The sequence below is a fragment of the Ictalurus furcatus genome, chromosome 6 (genome assembly GCF_023375685.1).
Source record: "Ictalurus furcatus strain D&B chromosome 6, Billie_1.0, whole genome shotgun sequence".
In the NCBI taxonomy this organism is placed as follows: Eukaryota; Metazoa; Chordata; class Actinopteri; order Siluriformes; family Ictaluridae; genus Ictalurus; species Ictalurus furcatus.
Genome location: NC_071260.1, coordinates 18367906 through 18383572, shown reverse-complemented (window position 1 = coordinate 18383572; position 15667 = coordinate 18367906). Strand labels below are relative to the sequence as shown.

Here is a 15667-nt window from a genome sequence, read left to right as displayed (position 1 = left end):
TAAAAATTCTAAAATTTAATATTTTAGAACTAAATTTTTATTTTTATTTTTTTTTATTTTTATAATCACATTGGAGGGAATTTACTTCTGGGATTCATACACGGACAATCCATTTATTTTTTAATATAAGTGATATTGAAGAAAAAGTCAGAATTCAAAACATTCATACGACATGCACATTTAAATAACAAAATAATAATAATAATAATATGGTGATGATACTAGTACTTCTACTATTACTGCTAATAATAATAATATGGTGGTGGTGATGATGATGATGATAATAATAATATGGTGATGATAATGATGATGATAATAATATGGTGATGATGATTATGAAGATGATGATGATAATAATAGTAGTAGTTGTAGTAGGCAGCTTTAGCGGCCTCGCCTACATTTCACAGGGAAAACGTTGAACGTTTACGGGAAAAAACTTAAAACAAACACTTAAGATAAATTCTACCTGCAGTTTACATATATTTAATAATATCAAACACATTTGAAGAATCTGTTACGAAAGACTAATCTATTGCGCATGTCTGTTATAGGCGTTGTCATGGTAACGGAAAGCGCAACGAATACTTGCTCTTTGCAGCTAGCTGCTTGCGTGGTGATATATCAGTCTGTAACTGAGAATAAACACAGGAAAAATGTCTGACATTGGGTCTGAGGACTTGGAAGATGAGCAAACATTTCATGGAGTAAGTAGGTCAACTTCCTTTTCTGGCATTTTCACTGTCAGTTGTGGAGTAAAGTGTGTAATATATCTAATCACCGCGCGCGCGCGCGTGTGTGTGTGTAAGGAGTATGAAGGTGAGCGGAATGAAGCAGGAGAGAGGCATGGTGCTGGGAGAGCTGTGCTGCCCAATGGAGATACCTACCAGGGAATGTATGAACACGGGAACAGATCTGGACAGGTATTTCACACAGACTAATAAAACATGCTGGAATTCACTGCAAGTATAAGACACAGACATTGAACTCTCTGTATGGTGTTTATGAACTGATCAGATGCTAGTGGCTTAGCAGAGGGCTTCCCAAACTTTTTTTGTCAGCTGAACTCCTCCAACATATTGGAGGAGTTCAACTGACAAAAAGGTTTGGGAACTTTTTTGTTCCCAAAATGTAAATTTCACCAAAAATTACATTTATGGTGAAACGTTTAGGAAAGAGCTAAACATGTTACACATTGCATGCTGCTTGTCAGTTTCTGAAATATATTAACACCATTGCTATTTTTTTGTTGTTGCATTTTTGTATTACAGTTTTGACTTTATAAACATCTATATATTTTACAATTGTAATCTAATGTGACATTGACAGTTCTATGAACCCCCTATAATGCCACCACAAACCCCTAAGTTTTCACAAACCCCTGGTTGGGAAACATTGGCTTAGCATGAAAGGAGGGACAAGAAAAGATTAGCATGTTTTGCTTATTAAAAAAAGAAAAGACCCAGGCAAGTTAACTAGAAGTTAGATTGCTTTATCTGACCACTGAAACCTTGCCTTCCATCTGTAAAAACATCCAAAACCTTTGATTAAAAAAATAATTTAGGTAATTAGTAATTACTTTGTTTTCTTAAGTCAGTTTAGGTTTAACGGTATGGATCAACGGAGTACAACTCATGGAGAACATCTTCTGTAAAGGATTCTGATAGTATAAACAATTTTTGCTGCTTTATAAATCAAAGACAGTGTTTTGGCCCCAAAGTTAGAATTATTTTGTTTATGATTGTTAAATTTACTGACAACGACAAACACCCAGGGCTGCCTTTAGTGTTAATGACCTGAATCGGTGAAGGCACTGTGTATAAATGCAGTTATTTAGTTTAATTAAAGCCTGATTATTTTCATAATTACGTGATTTACTGTATATATACTGTGGATCTATACATATTGCATATGTATGTTCTTTGAATATTTCATTTAATAATAATTATTTATAGATAAGCTAAAAATTCATTATGTTCTTTATTTTTGTTTGTAACTATGCACTTCATATAAAAGTCACTTGTTTCCATATATGGTTCATCAGGGAACCTACAGATTTAAGAATGGGGCTCAATACGTCGGGGAGTTTTACATGAACCTGAAACATGGACAAGGTGTTTTCTATTACCCTGATGGTTCCAAGTATGATGGTGAGAGTTTGCTATACTATATATTTTTTTAAGTATGTGGGGAGTTTCAAGCTGAGTGTATGGATAACACTGTCTGTGTGTCTTGCTTCGGGTTAGGCTCATGGGTGGAAGACCAGCGTCAGGGTCATGGGATTTACACATATCCTAATAGAGACAGCTATGATGGGGAGTGGCTGCAGCATCAAAGGTCTGTCATTCACATTTGATTTAAACCATATTATACATATAAAATCTATAACATTTCCAACTTTAATTTGCTTGGAGATGTTTGGCCATCAATAGAGTTTCTTATAGGTTACAGTCATTGTAGGTCTATATATAGTTTATGTAGGTAATGTCTTATACATAGTATATATAGGTATTTTTCTGATACCTTTATTACATTTCCTTCTCTGTCTGTCTCACAGACATGGGCAAGGTGTTTACACCTACCATGAAACAGGTTCTAAGTATGCTGGCATGTGGGTTATGGGTAAGATGGAGTCAGTTGGAGAGTTAATCCATCTAAACCACAAATACCAAGGCAACTTTCGCAATAATAAAGTAAGTTCTGGTCCTTTCCCCCCCTCAACAAAGTCTTTACTTTCACATGCTAGTTTGCGTGTCCTCTTATTTATTAAGGCTTTTTGCAGCCCTCAGGTCCAGGGAAGTATGTGTTTGACACTGCATGTGAGCAGCATGGGGAGTATCTGCGGGTAGATCAGGTAATGGCTGTGTGTGTGTGTGTGTGTGTGTGTGTGTGTGTGTGTGTGTTTTTTTGTGTGTATGTTTTTGGTGTGTTACAGTGATTGAAGGTAGGGAAATGTGTATGAAATATAAAAAAGTGAATGGAAATGAACATATGAAACAATGCTGTAATTCTGATGTAAAGTTTGGTGTGCTGGGTGTGACAGACTAATGAATTGTGTTATTGATTAAAGTAATTTCCCCTGCTGAAACTCCAGCCAGTACTAAATGAGAGGACCATTAAGGATGAGAAGACTATGACGTTGCATTCCCCCAACCCTGCTCAGGGGGAGCACTTTATTTCCATTGCAGTCTTTGGAGAAGAGGTTCTGTGGCAATGGTTTAATGCCAGACTATTGCTGTGCCTTTCTTCTATAGTATAGTTGCAGTGTTGCCCTTGTGCATGCCAACAAGGGCTTGTGAAAGTAAAAGACCTTACCTCTTGTTGCTAGAAGGTTTGATTTAAGAGAATGTGTTTAGATGTAGTCAGTCACTGGAGTTTCATATGTATTAACATTATGCATGTGTGTATGTATAATGTGAAAGCATTAGCATCTGTGCGTTTCCCTTAAAGATTGAGATGTGAGATTGTAATAAGTACATAGTGTAAGTTTGTATCAGTGCAACTTTTCATCACACAATCTTTGGCATGTAGGATAAAGAAGATGCAGAAGAGGAAGCACATGTCACTACCACTGTTCTGAAATGGAAACCCAAAGCTTTGACATGCTTATCAGCTTGTGTCTCTGATCCACCGTGTCTAAAAGATAATATCTCTTCCGGTATGCCCATACCACATGTCTATATACCTGTACTGAATGGACCAGCCAGTATTTTCTAGCAATATGTTATTATTATGTCATAAATAGATTAAATAGATAAATAGATAAATCCTACTATTTATACTATTCAAATTTGAATAACATCACACCAGTAAGGTTATGAAGATAATAAATCTCTACTCTTGCTCATTTAGTTTAACTTTAGGCTTCTTCTTGGTCCTGTAGGCCAGTGCTTGTCTGAGGAGGGAAAGGCTCAGACGCCCCTGGAAGAGCAGGACATGAGGCAGAGCCCAGCACCAGAAACCAGTTAATCATTTAAGCTGCTTTGAGTCAATGTCTATTGTAAAAAGCACTATACAAATAAAATTGAATTGAATTGAATTGAATTATGGCAAATGGCAGAGTGATTGGAATATATGTAAGAAATAACACATGATAGACTGTGCGGTTATACGGAAATAATCCACACTGGGGTGGTGTGATACAGCCCGATGCAACGCATTACCACCATGAAGTGGATTATTTTTGTGCACCCTCATGGTCTGGAGTGTGTTATTCCATTTATAACACAGTAATTTTGCCAATGATCACTTTTCATTTATTAGTGAATGACACATCTCACGTTTTAACAGTTTAAATATTTAATACCGTGGAATGTCCTGGAGTTAGTAAGTTAGTTCCTGTTAGCACTTATGCTATACCTGTAATAACACTTGTTAGATCACCAGTATCTCCTCTCTCTCTCTCTCTCTCTCTGTCTCTCTCTCTCTCTCTGTCTCTCTCTCTCTCTCGCTCTCTCTCTCTCTCTGTCTCTCTCTCTCTCTCTCTCTCTCTCTCACTCTGAAAACTCTGTCCTCAAGACTTTCCTGTGCTGGGAAACGTTGCAAAACACCATGACTGTTACAAAGTGCTGGCTTCTATAAATGTTAAATAAATGTCTCCTAAAAAAATAAATAAATAAAGCACAGTTTAAGAAGCCCTGTGCTAAGCCACCACATCATTCATTAAATCTCTTTCTTGTTAGTCTTAGATTCTGTGGACTGTGCACCATACAAGTCCCTGTGTATGAGATGTTACTATAGGAATAATAATGTTACAACAATAGCATTAATAATAACTATCATTAATATTATGTTACAGCCGGAACCACTGTCTGAGCCATGCTGTTATACAAAAATAATAAAACAAAAAGCTTCTACCAAGCAGATTAGAGAATTCAACCACGCTGTGGTATAATGGTGATATAATATTACTAAAACCTCTTTCTGATATTTTACATTAAATTGGTTATTACTATTATTTGTATCTATTGCCAAAAATGTCCACATGAGTTTCCTTTGGTTCTCTGGTTTCCTCCCACTTCCCCAAAACATGCCGGTAGGCAGATTGGCTGCACTAAATTGCCCCAAGGCGTGAATGTGTGTGGTGCCCTATAATGGACTGGTGTCCTATTCAGGGTGTATTCCCATCTCACACACAGTGTTCCTGGGATTGGTCTCGGCTCCACCATAACCCTGACCAGGAAGTGCACACTGAAGATGAACAAATTAATCAAGTTAAATGTAGGTCATACACAGCATAACAAAATTAATAAATAAAATTAACAAAATCACTATTCCATTATATTACTTTATAAACCAGCAGCAGTGAGTAAACTGTATTTTCTTTATATGGTCAGCAGGGGGCAGTGTATACTACCTAGAACACTATTTTCTTGGCTCAACAGTTTTGTTTACTCAGTTCATAAACAAATATATCCGGCCAAGGAGTAACTGCAAAGTACTTCACAAATAAATATAGAGTATTGTTGTGGAGAAAGAAGACATTCCGTGGATGTGGAGGTCCCTGATCAGTAAGCAGAGTGAAGATGAAACCAGCTGATATTCAAAATTTGACATGTTTAAAGAATAATGTTCATTCTGTGGTGTTTCAAAGTCTGTAAATCAGTTTTGTCCGGACTTTATTCCTGCCATAGCAATAATAAGTAATAAATACAATGATATAAGTGTTACAGACGTTTCTACTTTATAAAGGTCTTTAAACAAATGATTTATTTGAATTTGGGTAGGAAATTAGTAGTAAAGTCTTTATTAAACAGCAATGGCATCATCCAGTATAAGGAAGGCAATCTTTATTTTTGATCACATTGCTGTTTGCATTTCTTAGAAACAGGTGGACAGGGCTGCAGGCTTGTGTTACTGTTTGAGTCACTGTGGTTGGAGCTATAGGGGTTTTTTCTATTCAGTTACACCTTTATTTGCTTTCAACTTCCTGCTTTACTCTCCACTTTCTGCTTAATCTTTTAGCAAATTGCAGCACAGTCTTCAAGACAAACAGCACAGACACTGCCATCAGATTTTTTTATTTTTATTTTTTATCAGTAATGACATTCTGTTGTTCCACATGTTTTTGTGGCAAGATAAGAAATTTAGGTGTAACAATGAATAATATCTTTATTTGGTCTGAATCATTTCTGTCCTTTATTTGTTTCTGCTTGCTTCCTTTTACTTGAGTGTCTTTGTTCTAAACGCTTCGTCCTTTTAACCCAAAGTACTTCTGACTCATGCCTTTCTGTGTGTGTGGGAGTGAAGCTTTCATATATCTCTTTATATGTGTAAATATTTAGAGCAACATGGACTTTTTAAATGGTCTGAACATGTTAAAATGGTCTGAACACTTCAACAATATTTACAGTTTGTCAATGTTACTTATATGACTTCTACTCACGCCACCAGGTTCATTTCTAATTCCGAAAGCAGGCCAGTAAAAGATTTACCTAAGATCATTTTGGGGAATATGGCCTGCATTTAACTTTTAATTCTATGTGTCTATCCAGGAATGAAGAAAAGCAGCTTTCTTTCTTTCTGATGTATCCTTGATAATGGTTTTAGTTCTCTTTATAAGGGCCGCCGATTGGTTAGAAAGATATATGTAGCTTTACTGAATCCTTCAGCCTACTGCAACAAAGCAACATGTTTCTGAAAGCACAATTTACTCCTGAACAAATCTGACAGAGAACAGTCTCAAGGTCTTTTAGCCCTTAAACTCCCTGGACCTTAGAGCGGGACCAGACTTACATTTCTTACACTAGTAACTGCATTAGTCTACCTTTTCGGCTAGTTTCTTTGTTGGTACTGAAGAAATCTTAGTAGTAAGTGAAGATATGCTTTAAAAATAATAGGGTGAAATTAATCTCCTTCTCTGAGGGGATTTTTATAAGGCATTACAAATCAATTACATAAATGACAGTTGTTTTTTCAACATATTGAAGTGGTTTTTCTTTTCTTCTTTTAAGATATGTAAAGATTCATATCATATATTAAGTTATGATTAGATAACCTTGCAGGCAACCTGAGGTTAGTGGTGGGCTTAATTTTATTTACTTACAGTAATAAAGAAATCAGTGGAAGTACCTCATAAAGTTAGTATAAATCTGCATGTGTGTGTGTGTGTGTGTGTGTGTGTGTTATGTTTTTGTTAGGCAATACTCCAACAGTTATGTCCAATGGCCTGTAGGAATTTTGATTACATTGTCAGAAGTAATCAGATCAATTGAATGAGTTTTTTGTTGTGTTAAATGACATTATGCCCAGGAATTGTGCTTGGGTCAATGCATGAGTTGTTTCAGTACTGTGCTTATTCACATCACTCCTCCTTTTTCAGACAGCCTAAAATCTTCACTCTCTATTGGTCAAACAAAGTTCTAACTGTAATAGTAGGTGTGGCTGCGAACTAGCTCTACCAGAATTCCCATGGGTCAGGACTGTATAACTGAGACTAGCAGAAGCTAAGGGAGTTTTATTCCTGGCAGTTGCTTTAAAGCCAGGCTGAAGTGGAGAATGCCTCTGATGAATCAAGATTATTAGGATATTTTGTTCTCTCTACGGACTCATGATGCAGCGCCATTCAACCCTCCAGGGACTAAAACATAAGCGGTAAGATGGGAGAGAAAAATATCACATTTATATACTAAACAGTTACAAATGTACTTACTATTTATTCTCAAATGGATTGAAGGTAGGGAATATTCCTTTTAGGACAGATATATAGATGGACAAAACATTTTACATGTTATATATGATCATATAAATATGACACAATTACACTGGTATTTATTTTGGCTGAAAATGTTTGCATATGGGTAAAGGCTATTGAAACAGATTTTTATCTAGGCTTTTTTGGTGTTCAGGAAACAATGCAAAACAAACCAACATGTCCAAAAGCATCACATCTTTTTCTACCTGTGAGAAACTATTGTCCATGTTGGTGTAAATTACATGTTGTAGTAGATACACAGATTTTAATCAGAACAAACTAGAACTGAATGTTAAACGTTTCATAAAATGTTTTTAATAGGCTTTTTCAGTGTAAGATTTCCTTAGGAGGTCTCTCACACAGGTACAGTGGCAGTGAGAACAAAACAAAGCCCAGATTTATGTTTATAAGCCTTCCTTCTAAAGCAATTGGTGGAGCCACACACATACAGGAAAGGTATTAGCAGTCTTCAGTGTTTAAAATCCATCTACAAAAGTGAATATCCACTAGTACTCCATTTACAGTACTGTAAGTTAGAAATACTATTAGTAATGAATGCTATTTCTTTCCACCACAAATACATAAGTCACTGCAGAAAATAAATCCCAGTGAAGTTTGTCTTTAGTTAAAAAAATGTTAAATGGGATTGCAATGAGATAGAAAAGTATGTTTTTCTATCAGCAGAACCAAAAAAGAAAAATTCAGAAATGTGTCCTAAACCATTGTATACAAATGTGTAATTATGTTGTATACACACACTGGTCACCAGAATCAACAGCTTTGAGTAAAAGGAAGTTCTTTTATTGCATAATGAGAAAAACCAAAACAAAAACCAAGCCATTTTGTATCATGGGACTTGTACAATGAATGGCCTTTGTGTAAACCCAACCTTCAATATTTACACAGTATAATATTTGCTTATCCCTATCATATATATGTTGAAAATGATGTCAGTAGGAACATATTTTTCATTGACATCTTCTTTGATCAATTACAGGACAACAACACTGCCTATTAACTCCAAGGTCTTCCTCTCTGAGCTTTAGTCATGAAGGATCGATTAGAAGAGCTGCGTCTGCAGATCAAAGCAAATCAGCAACTTCAAGACGGTAACTCCTTCACCCAACATGAAGAAGAAGAGCCAATGTCCTTCCTTGGTCGCTGGCCACAAGCTGTGCTCTTTGAGACTGAGCCTGTGCTGGAGAATTTCCTGGATGAGGCTAAGCGTGTTCGTGACAGCCTTGAAGAGCTGGAGGCTGAGGTTAAGAAGTTCAGTCAGCAGCAGAGAAACCTCGTGGCCACCATGCGGCGCTTCAGTGTCATGAAAAAAGAGAGCAGCCTGACTCGGGACATCAAGCTGCAGGCTGAGAACCTGCATAAGAAGCTTGATGCCCTCTCAATGCAGGCAAAGCGCACTGAGACTGAACTGGGGGCGCCAGCTGCTACAGCCCGGATCCAACATGCCCAGCATGATGTTCTCTGCCGTCGGTTCCAGGAGGTCATGCGTCAGTACAATGACTCGCTCCTAGGCAAGCAAGACAAATGCAAGCAGTTCATCATAAGGCAGCTGGAGATCTCTGGCCGAGAGGTATCAGAGGAAGAAGTGGAAAACATGGTAGAGCAGGGTAAATGGGATGTTTTCAATGAGAACATCCTGGTGGATGTCAAGATCACTCGCACACAGTTATCTGAGTTAGAGCAACGCCACAAAGAACTGCTCACCCTTGAGAGCAACATGAAGGACCTGAGAGAACTCTTTCTAGATGTGTTCATGCTTGTGGAAGAGCAAGGAGCGCAAATTGACAATATCCAGGCCAATGTAGAGAAGACTCAGGACTATGTGTTGGTTTGTAATGAGAAATTCAAGATGGCTTCCAGATATAGGAAGAAGAACCCTTTAAGAAGACTGTGTTGTTGCTGCTGCCCATGGGCATGAAGGAGGACATATAGTATAAAGGGCTTAGTTTGTGAAAACATAAAGAGAACCTGTGGAATTTATACAAGCCTGGATAATTTCCCTACTGTAGCTCAACCCTAGCTCGATTTAAGACATTTCTGTAGAATCAAGACACCAGAGTTGTGAATGCTAAGTGTAGAACTGATATGTAGCTACTAATGATACAAATGCTCATGCTTTATTTTTGTTATGTAGAAAATATTTTATTTATTTATGACAGATGTATTTTATTTCTATATTACACTACATATTTTATCTTTTTTAAAATTATTTTTATTATGGCCAACCCCATTTCATTTTGAGTTTTAATTTAAATACATATGGTGTGTGTGTGTGTGTGTGTGTGTGTGTTTTCCATTCAACACTGCTGTTTCAGTGAAAAAAATTACATTGCTTGCTTTCTTTCTGTCATGCCCTCATTATGAGTGTGGTTTCTGAATTCATTCAAAAAGATGATGTCTTATGATGAATAATCACTGTTATATGACAGAAAACGTTAAAACAATAGAAATAAAATGTTTCTAGGGCTGTGTAATACTCCAAGTTGGGATGCTATACGGTTTTCCTAAATGCCACAGTGTTGTTAAGCGTGATTGTTCTGCACTATATCAGCATTCATACGGTAAATACAAATCTATATTTATCAACAGTAAAATGTCCATTATTCATTTAGATGAAGGGAGTGAAAGTGTTACGTCAGATGATAGAGGAAGACAAACTGATCTGGGTGTGTCTTGTGAACCGCATAACACTTATCCAGAACAATACTGTGCCAAAGAAATTGTATAAAGACAGTGTTTATACATATTTACAGAATTTTTTTAAAATGTAAAAATCCTTTTACATTAACTTTGATTTTACAAAGACATCCTCAATGAATAATTAATTAGGTTTTCAAAAACTAACTGGACCATAATCTGTCAGCATTATGTGGACTTTATGGGGTTTCTTTATGCAAACGTTTGTTTGGAAAGCTATTCTTTTGACTCTTTTGTTATAGTCCCAGTTGTTTTTATTTTTCCATTGGCTGAACTTTTGGGATCTCCAGAATCAGTAGAAGTAGCAGTAATCTGCCACCTACTGTTACAAATATGAAGTACACAATAGGATATATCAAGTCATTCTTTATTAGCCCAGCTTTCAATACAATATTTGACTGGGAAAGTGAGGGGAAATAAGTATTTGGATACTTTTTATTTTTTATATATTTTTATTTTTTAATTTAATATACTTCCAGTGCATTTATCCGCTTTAAATCTACTTTCAAATTACACACATTTTCAATGTCTTTTTACTTTGTATAATTTGTATGTAAATATGAAAATAAGTATGTATTCATAAGCATAAAAATATATGGTTCATTTATAGCCTACACATATATAAAAATCAAGTTCTAGATATAAATGCTGTTCGTAAACTTGTTCGTATCCAAGATATTGCCATGGGTTAGGAAGATTATACAAAACAAGTACCAAATTACGGTGAAGGTAGAAAAACTTCCTACAGTTCAACTGGACAACATCATTATAACATTATTAAACAACATTTGAAGTGATGAACGCAACAGAGCCATAGTAAAGACATTAAGCATCCCTGACAGTGCAAGTCGTTTGATAATATGCAGGTGGAAAGTTCATGGAACCACAATTAATCATCCCCAGACAGGTGTGCCAGACAACATTGTACAAAGCACTCTCAGACTAATTAAAGGAACGTAAGAGAAAAGACAGCAGTTACTCGAAAAGCGTTGCAGGACAACGTGAAAGCGAGAGGAACAACAGTTGCACAGAGAACTACAGTATGAGCAATGAACTGCACCGCAGTTATCTCCATTCCTACACCTTGCGAAAAATGTTTTAACAAGACAACAACCCCAAACATACAACCAAATATAACTGAGGAAAGCCTTGCATGGCCTAGCCAATCTCCCAACTTGAATCCCATCGAAAATGTATGAAGGATATAATTTTTGAAATTTTGAGGTACCATCAGTGGGACTCTTGTAATCCTGTGGAATTGAAGATGATTTGCCAAGAAGAATGGGTCAAAATTAAAACAACTTTTTACGTTAGACATCTCAAAACTGTAATTGCCAACAACATAATGAGAAATAATGTTGTGAATATGTGGTGTCTGAATACTTTTTTCCATCTATTCATCCATCTATTTTCTGTACCACTTATCATTCAGGGTTATGGGAGAGCCTGGAGCTTATGCCAGGGAACTCAGGGCACAAGGCAGGGGACACCCTAGACGGGGTGCCAATCCACCACAGAGCACAATCACAATCACACACACACACACACACACACACACACACACACACACTATGGATAATTTGGAAATGCTAATCAGCCTACAACGCATGTCTTTGGACTAGGGGAGTATACCAGAGGAGGCCCCAGAAGGGAGAACATGCAAGCTCTGCACACACAAGATGGAGGTGCGAATCGAACCCCCAACCCTGTAGATGCAAAGCAAACCTGCTAACGGTTAAGCCACTGTGCCCATACTGTCCCCATCCCTGTCCCCGCAAACACCCCTGTCCCTGTCCCATCATGCCCCCGTCCCTGTTCCCGTCCCTGTTCTCGTCCCCAATTAATTAAAATTTTTAACATCTTTTCTATGCTCATGACTACATACTTTTTCTATGCTCATGACTACATACTTTTTTGTTCATATTTATAAGTACAAAAACAATATACATTATATGTGTACATTTAAAGTGGATATGTATTAGAAGTATATTAAATAACAAAAACAATACTGAATGAATTGTTATTCCCCCTCACTAAATACCAAACCGCTACATACACCATTTAGTGTCTATCCCCGAAGCAACAATTAAAGCAAAAATTCCAGAAAATTATTTTCTTGTCACTACTGTGCTTGACTAAGATCTTTCTCTTCCATAAATGATTTTTTTCATGCATGATATAATACTTGTACTGCCTGTTGTGTCCATATTGATCCCTAGCCAGTGCACATTTAACACTGAAAAAGCAAGTCAGCTATAGTGTTTGCGATAGGAAAATCACATAAGCTACAATAAATAAAATGAGTAATATGAACTGTATCACTGTGCCAAGCCACTGTAGAGGCTTAAGCTATATGAAAGATGTGAAAGAGATTAGAAGTATCTGCAGCTGACATTAGCCAACAGACAGAGCTTTGTGTGTTTTACAAGTTCAGTTTACAGCTGACTGTCAAAGTAACACTAATACACACTGGAAACTGAATACAGTCTGTCATAAATCATCACCTGATTCAAAGAGATTACAGGATTCCTGTATAAACCACCTGCCAGTGTAAACTCTTACCCCAATGAAGCCACTGTATTCAGCCTGTCAGAAAGGATAAGCAGGTGATATAAAGCAGAGGACTGGCACTTGAAAGCTTCCTGTTTCTCAGCTATCTCTAAAGCAGTTTACCTTAACGCACAGACAAAGCTGATGAAAAACAACATCAGATAATAGGAATGTTAGATGTACAATTCCAACAAACCTACATAAAGATTTTATAACAAAAAGATAATTTTATTGCTCTAATTTCATGCCATCACATATATTATGATGCCACGTTTTTACCCACCTTGATACTACTCATTTACTCATTTGTCAAACTTTACAATTATTACTAAAATGATTTAACTCAACAGTCTAACATTTAGCACATATATTTTTTTTCCATTCCACACTACATTTTTGTTAAGCTATTTATACATGCCAGCATCTTCTTTTACATTTAATCTTGAAGACAGTACTAACACACTACCAACAAAGTTTAATATGGCATAATTTCGATATTGTTATCTAGAAAAGGGTCCAGAATTGTATGGTGTTTTATTAATCTACTGACAATAACATTATGTGATTCCCTAAAGACCCCTAATTTGCACACAATATGCGGTTCCATCTCATTTTGTGTTAGAAAGTAACCTATATTAGAGAAACAAAAATACATTTATATAGGACTCCATCAGAACCGGTCCCGGTGTAAAGGTGTAATTTTTTCAAAGTAACAGTAGGTGTCACAACAGGAAAACTTGTGAGTTTCCACCAGGCTCTAACTGTTACTGCACTAATGTTTTCTCTTTATGTTAAAAAAAAAAACAAGTTTAGCAGAATTCCTTAAATGTTACATTAACATTAAATATTACTACTACTACTACTACTACTACTACTACTATTAATAATAATAATAACAAAATTAAATAAAACCAAATCATTACAAATACATGTGTTGTGCTGAAATTATCGGATGTTACTGTAAATAGTAAACCACAATAAAAACTGTTATATTAATATAAAGGTTCTTAATAGTTATATAGTCTAAAATCTCTAAAAATGACACACAAGCATTTGAGATAAAGTTAAATTTAAGGTCAAGTACTGTTCACATAAACCACAAACATTTGCTATAAAAAACAGTTGGGGTTCCAGAAGACTGTAAGGATAAAGCTAAACATATTTAATCCAATAGGACACAAGAACTTAAATTGAAATTTTCAAAATCACTACAGCTAAAAGTTATTGATGTTTGGTTTTGCTTTTATAATTTAATTCAAACTATAGCTAAAAAAATATTATCAATCCATCCACAGTACAAAAAAAAAAAAAAAAAGACTGCAAACCACAATGGTCCTTAATTATATTTGCTGAATTGGATAACTCCTTTTGACTTTGTTATACAATCAGAATGAGTGGGGAGAGTGCACTCAGCACTATTTTTGCTAACGTAATCAAAAGAGAAATCTTGTTTTTTTTTTTTTCTAAACCTACAGCCTAATTGTCCTTGTAAGAGGACAGTAACATTTAGTGTTCTTTTTGTACTCTTTGTAATACAGGAAGAAGAGAACAGAACAAATATATGATTGTATACTTCATAAAATGGTGGCTGGCTCTTACAATCCAATTATAACAAGAGACATGACCAATGCTGTGGTATAAAATTCACATTACTTTTGTAATCCTCATCTCAGCAGACCAAGATTAATAAGCATCATCACAGCACAGAGCTAACTAACTGTTCTCAAAAGTGAAGCAGGAAGCTAAAAGGTCAAGTACAAACCCTCATTCTGAATTATGGAGTGCATGTAGTGCTTCCTCTCTGATTCAGTCTTTAACAAAGCACAGCAGAGGATTAATAAACTTTCACAATCTGACCACAGCAATGTGGAATGAATGTGGTTCTTTGTTGTCAGCCCAATCTGTAATACCCTGGGTGGGAATGTGAAGTCCTGACGTAGTTCATCAGGCAGATGTTGCTCTACCTGGAAGAGGACTGGAGGAGCATTGCACTAGGCCCTGAAACATACACTGGAGCCCCAGCTGGTCAGGCTGATTTACTGGGATCTGTGACACCCATGCTCTGAACCATGACTATTTGGGAATGCTGTAATATCCAGATTTCTCTGTGCTAAGATCTCATTATCTGAATGAGGCACCGGAGAGAAGTGCATGTGATCATTAATGAGTCAGTTTGGAATTAAATCGTTTAGCAGGTGTCACCCAGCTAGTACTTTCCTAGAATATGAAAGTTTGCAGTAATTTGGGGTTTAAAATCATGCGGGGAAAATAAAATAAAATAAAATATATTACATTCACACACTTGCTTCAATTATGAGTGGTGGCCTGGGAAAAGCCTTCACATGGTCAAATTGTGTCATTTTCTACTATGATATGCAACAGTTCTGGAACTTGTCTTAATTGCACATTTGCAAATTGCACATTTGATTTCAGCCAGAAATAAAGTTCTAGCATTTTAAAGCCTGAAAACCCCGAAAGTGTGCAAACTGCACTTAAAGATTTCATTCCATCTATTTATGGAAAAAACATTACTGACAAATTTGTAGAAACATATAAGTTTACAATGGGAAATTAGTTTTGACTTTGATCATCATCATCATCATCATCATCATCATCATCCACATCAGTCACTGAAGTAAAAATTTCCTGCAGCATAAGCCTCATCATCGTCTGTTCACTCACTGCTCAATGTTCAAAATTAAAATCAAAATG

At 36.2% G+C, this 15667-nt stretch overlaps 2 protein-coding genes across 6 annotated transcripts; both read left to right on the top strand.

Moving 5' to 3' along the window:
• Positions 1-544: 544 nt before the first annotated feature.
• Positions 545-4041, top strand: rsph1 (radial spoke head component 1). 5 transcript variants are annotated; one of them, XM_053626857.1, is made up of 9 exons: positions 545-704; positions 807-920; positions 2042-2147; positions 2244-2334; positions 2555-2690; positions 2780-2851; positions 3092-3199; positions 3529-3655; positions 3881-4041. In XM_053626857.1, the coding sequence occupies exons 1-9, from the start codon at positions 654-656 to the stop codon at positions 3964-3966; spliced, it is 891 nt and encodes a 296-aa protein (XP_053482832.1). In that variant the 5' UTR covers positions 545-653; the 3' UTR covers positions 3967-4041. The 5 variants fall into 5 exon arrangements, with proteins under 5 accessions (XP_053482832.1, XP_053482833.1, XP_053482834.1 ...); XM_053626858.1 differs by having other exon boundaries at positions 3850-4041; XM_053626859.1 differs by lacking the exon at positions 3092-3199.
• A 147-nt stretch (positions 4042-4188) lies between these two features.
• Positions 4189-10522, top strand: stx19 (syntaxin 19). The gene is made up of 2 exons (XM_053626862.1): positions 4189-7590; positions 8688-10522. Exon 2 carries the CDS (start codon positions 8739-8741, stop codon positions 9624-9626), a length of 888 nt encoding a protein of 295 aa, XP_053482837.1. The 5' UTR covers positions 4189-7590; positions 8688-8738; the 3' UTR covers positions 9627-10522.
• Positions 10523-15667: the final 5145 nt, after the last annotated feature.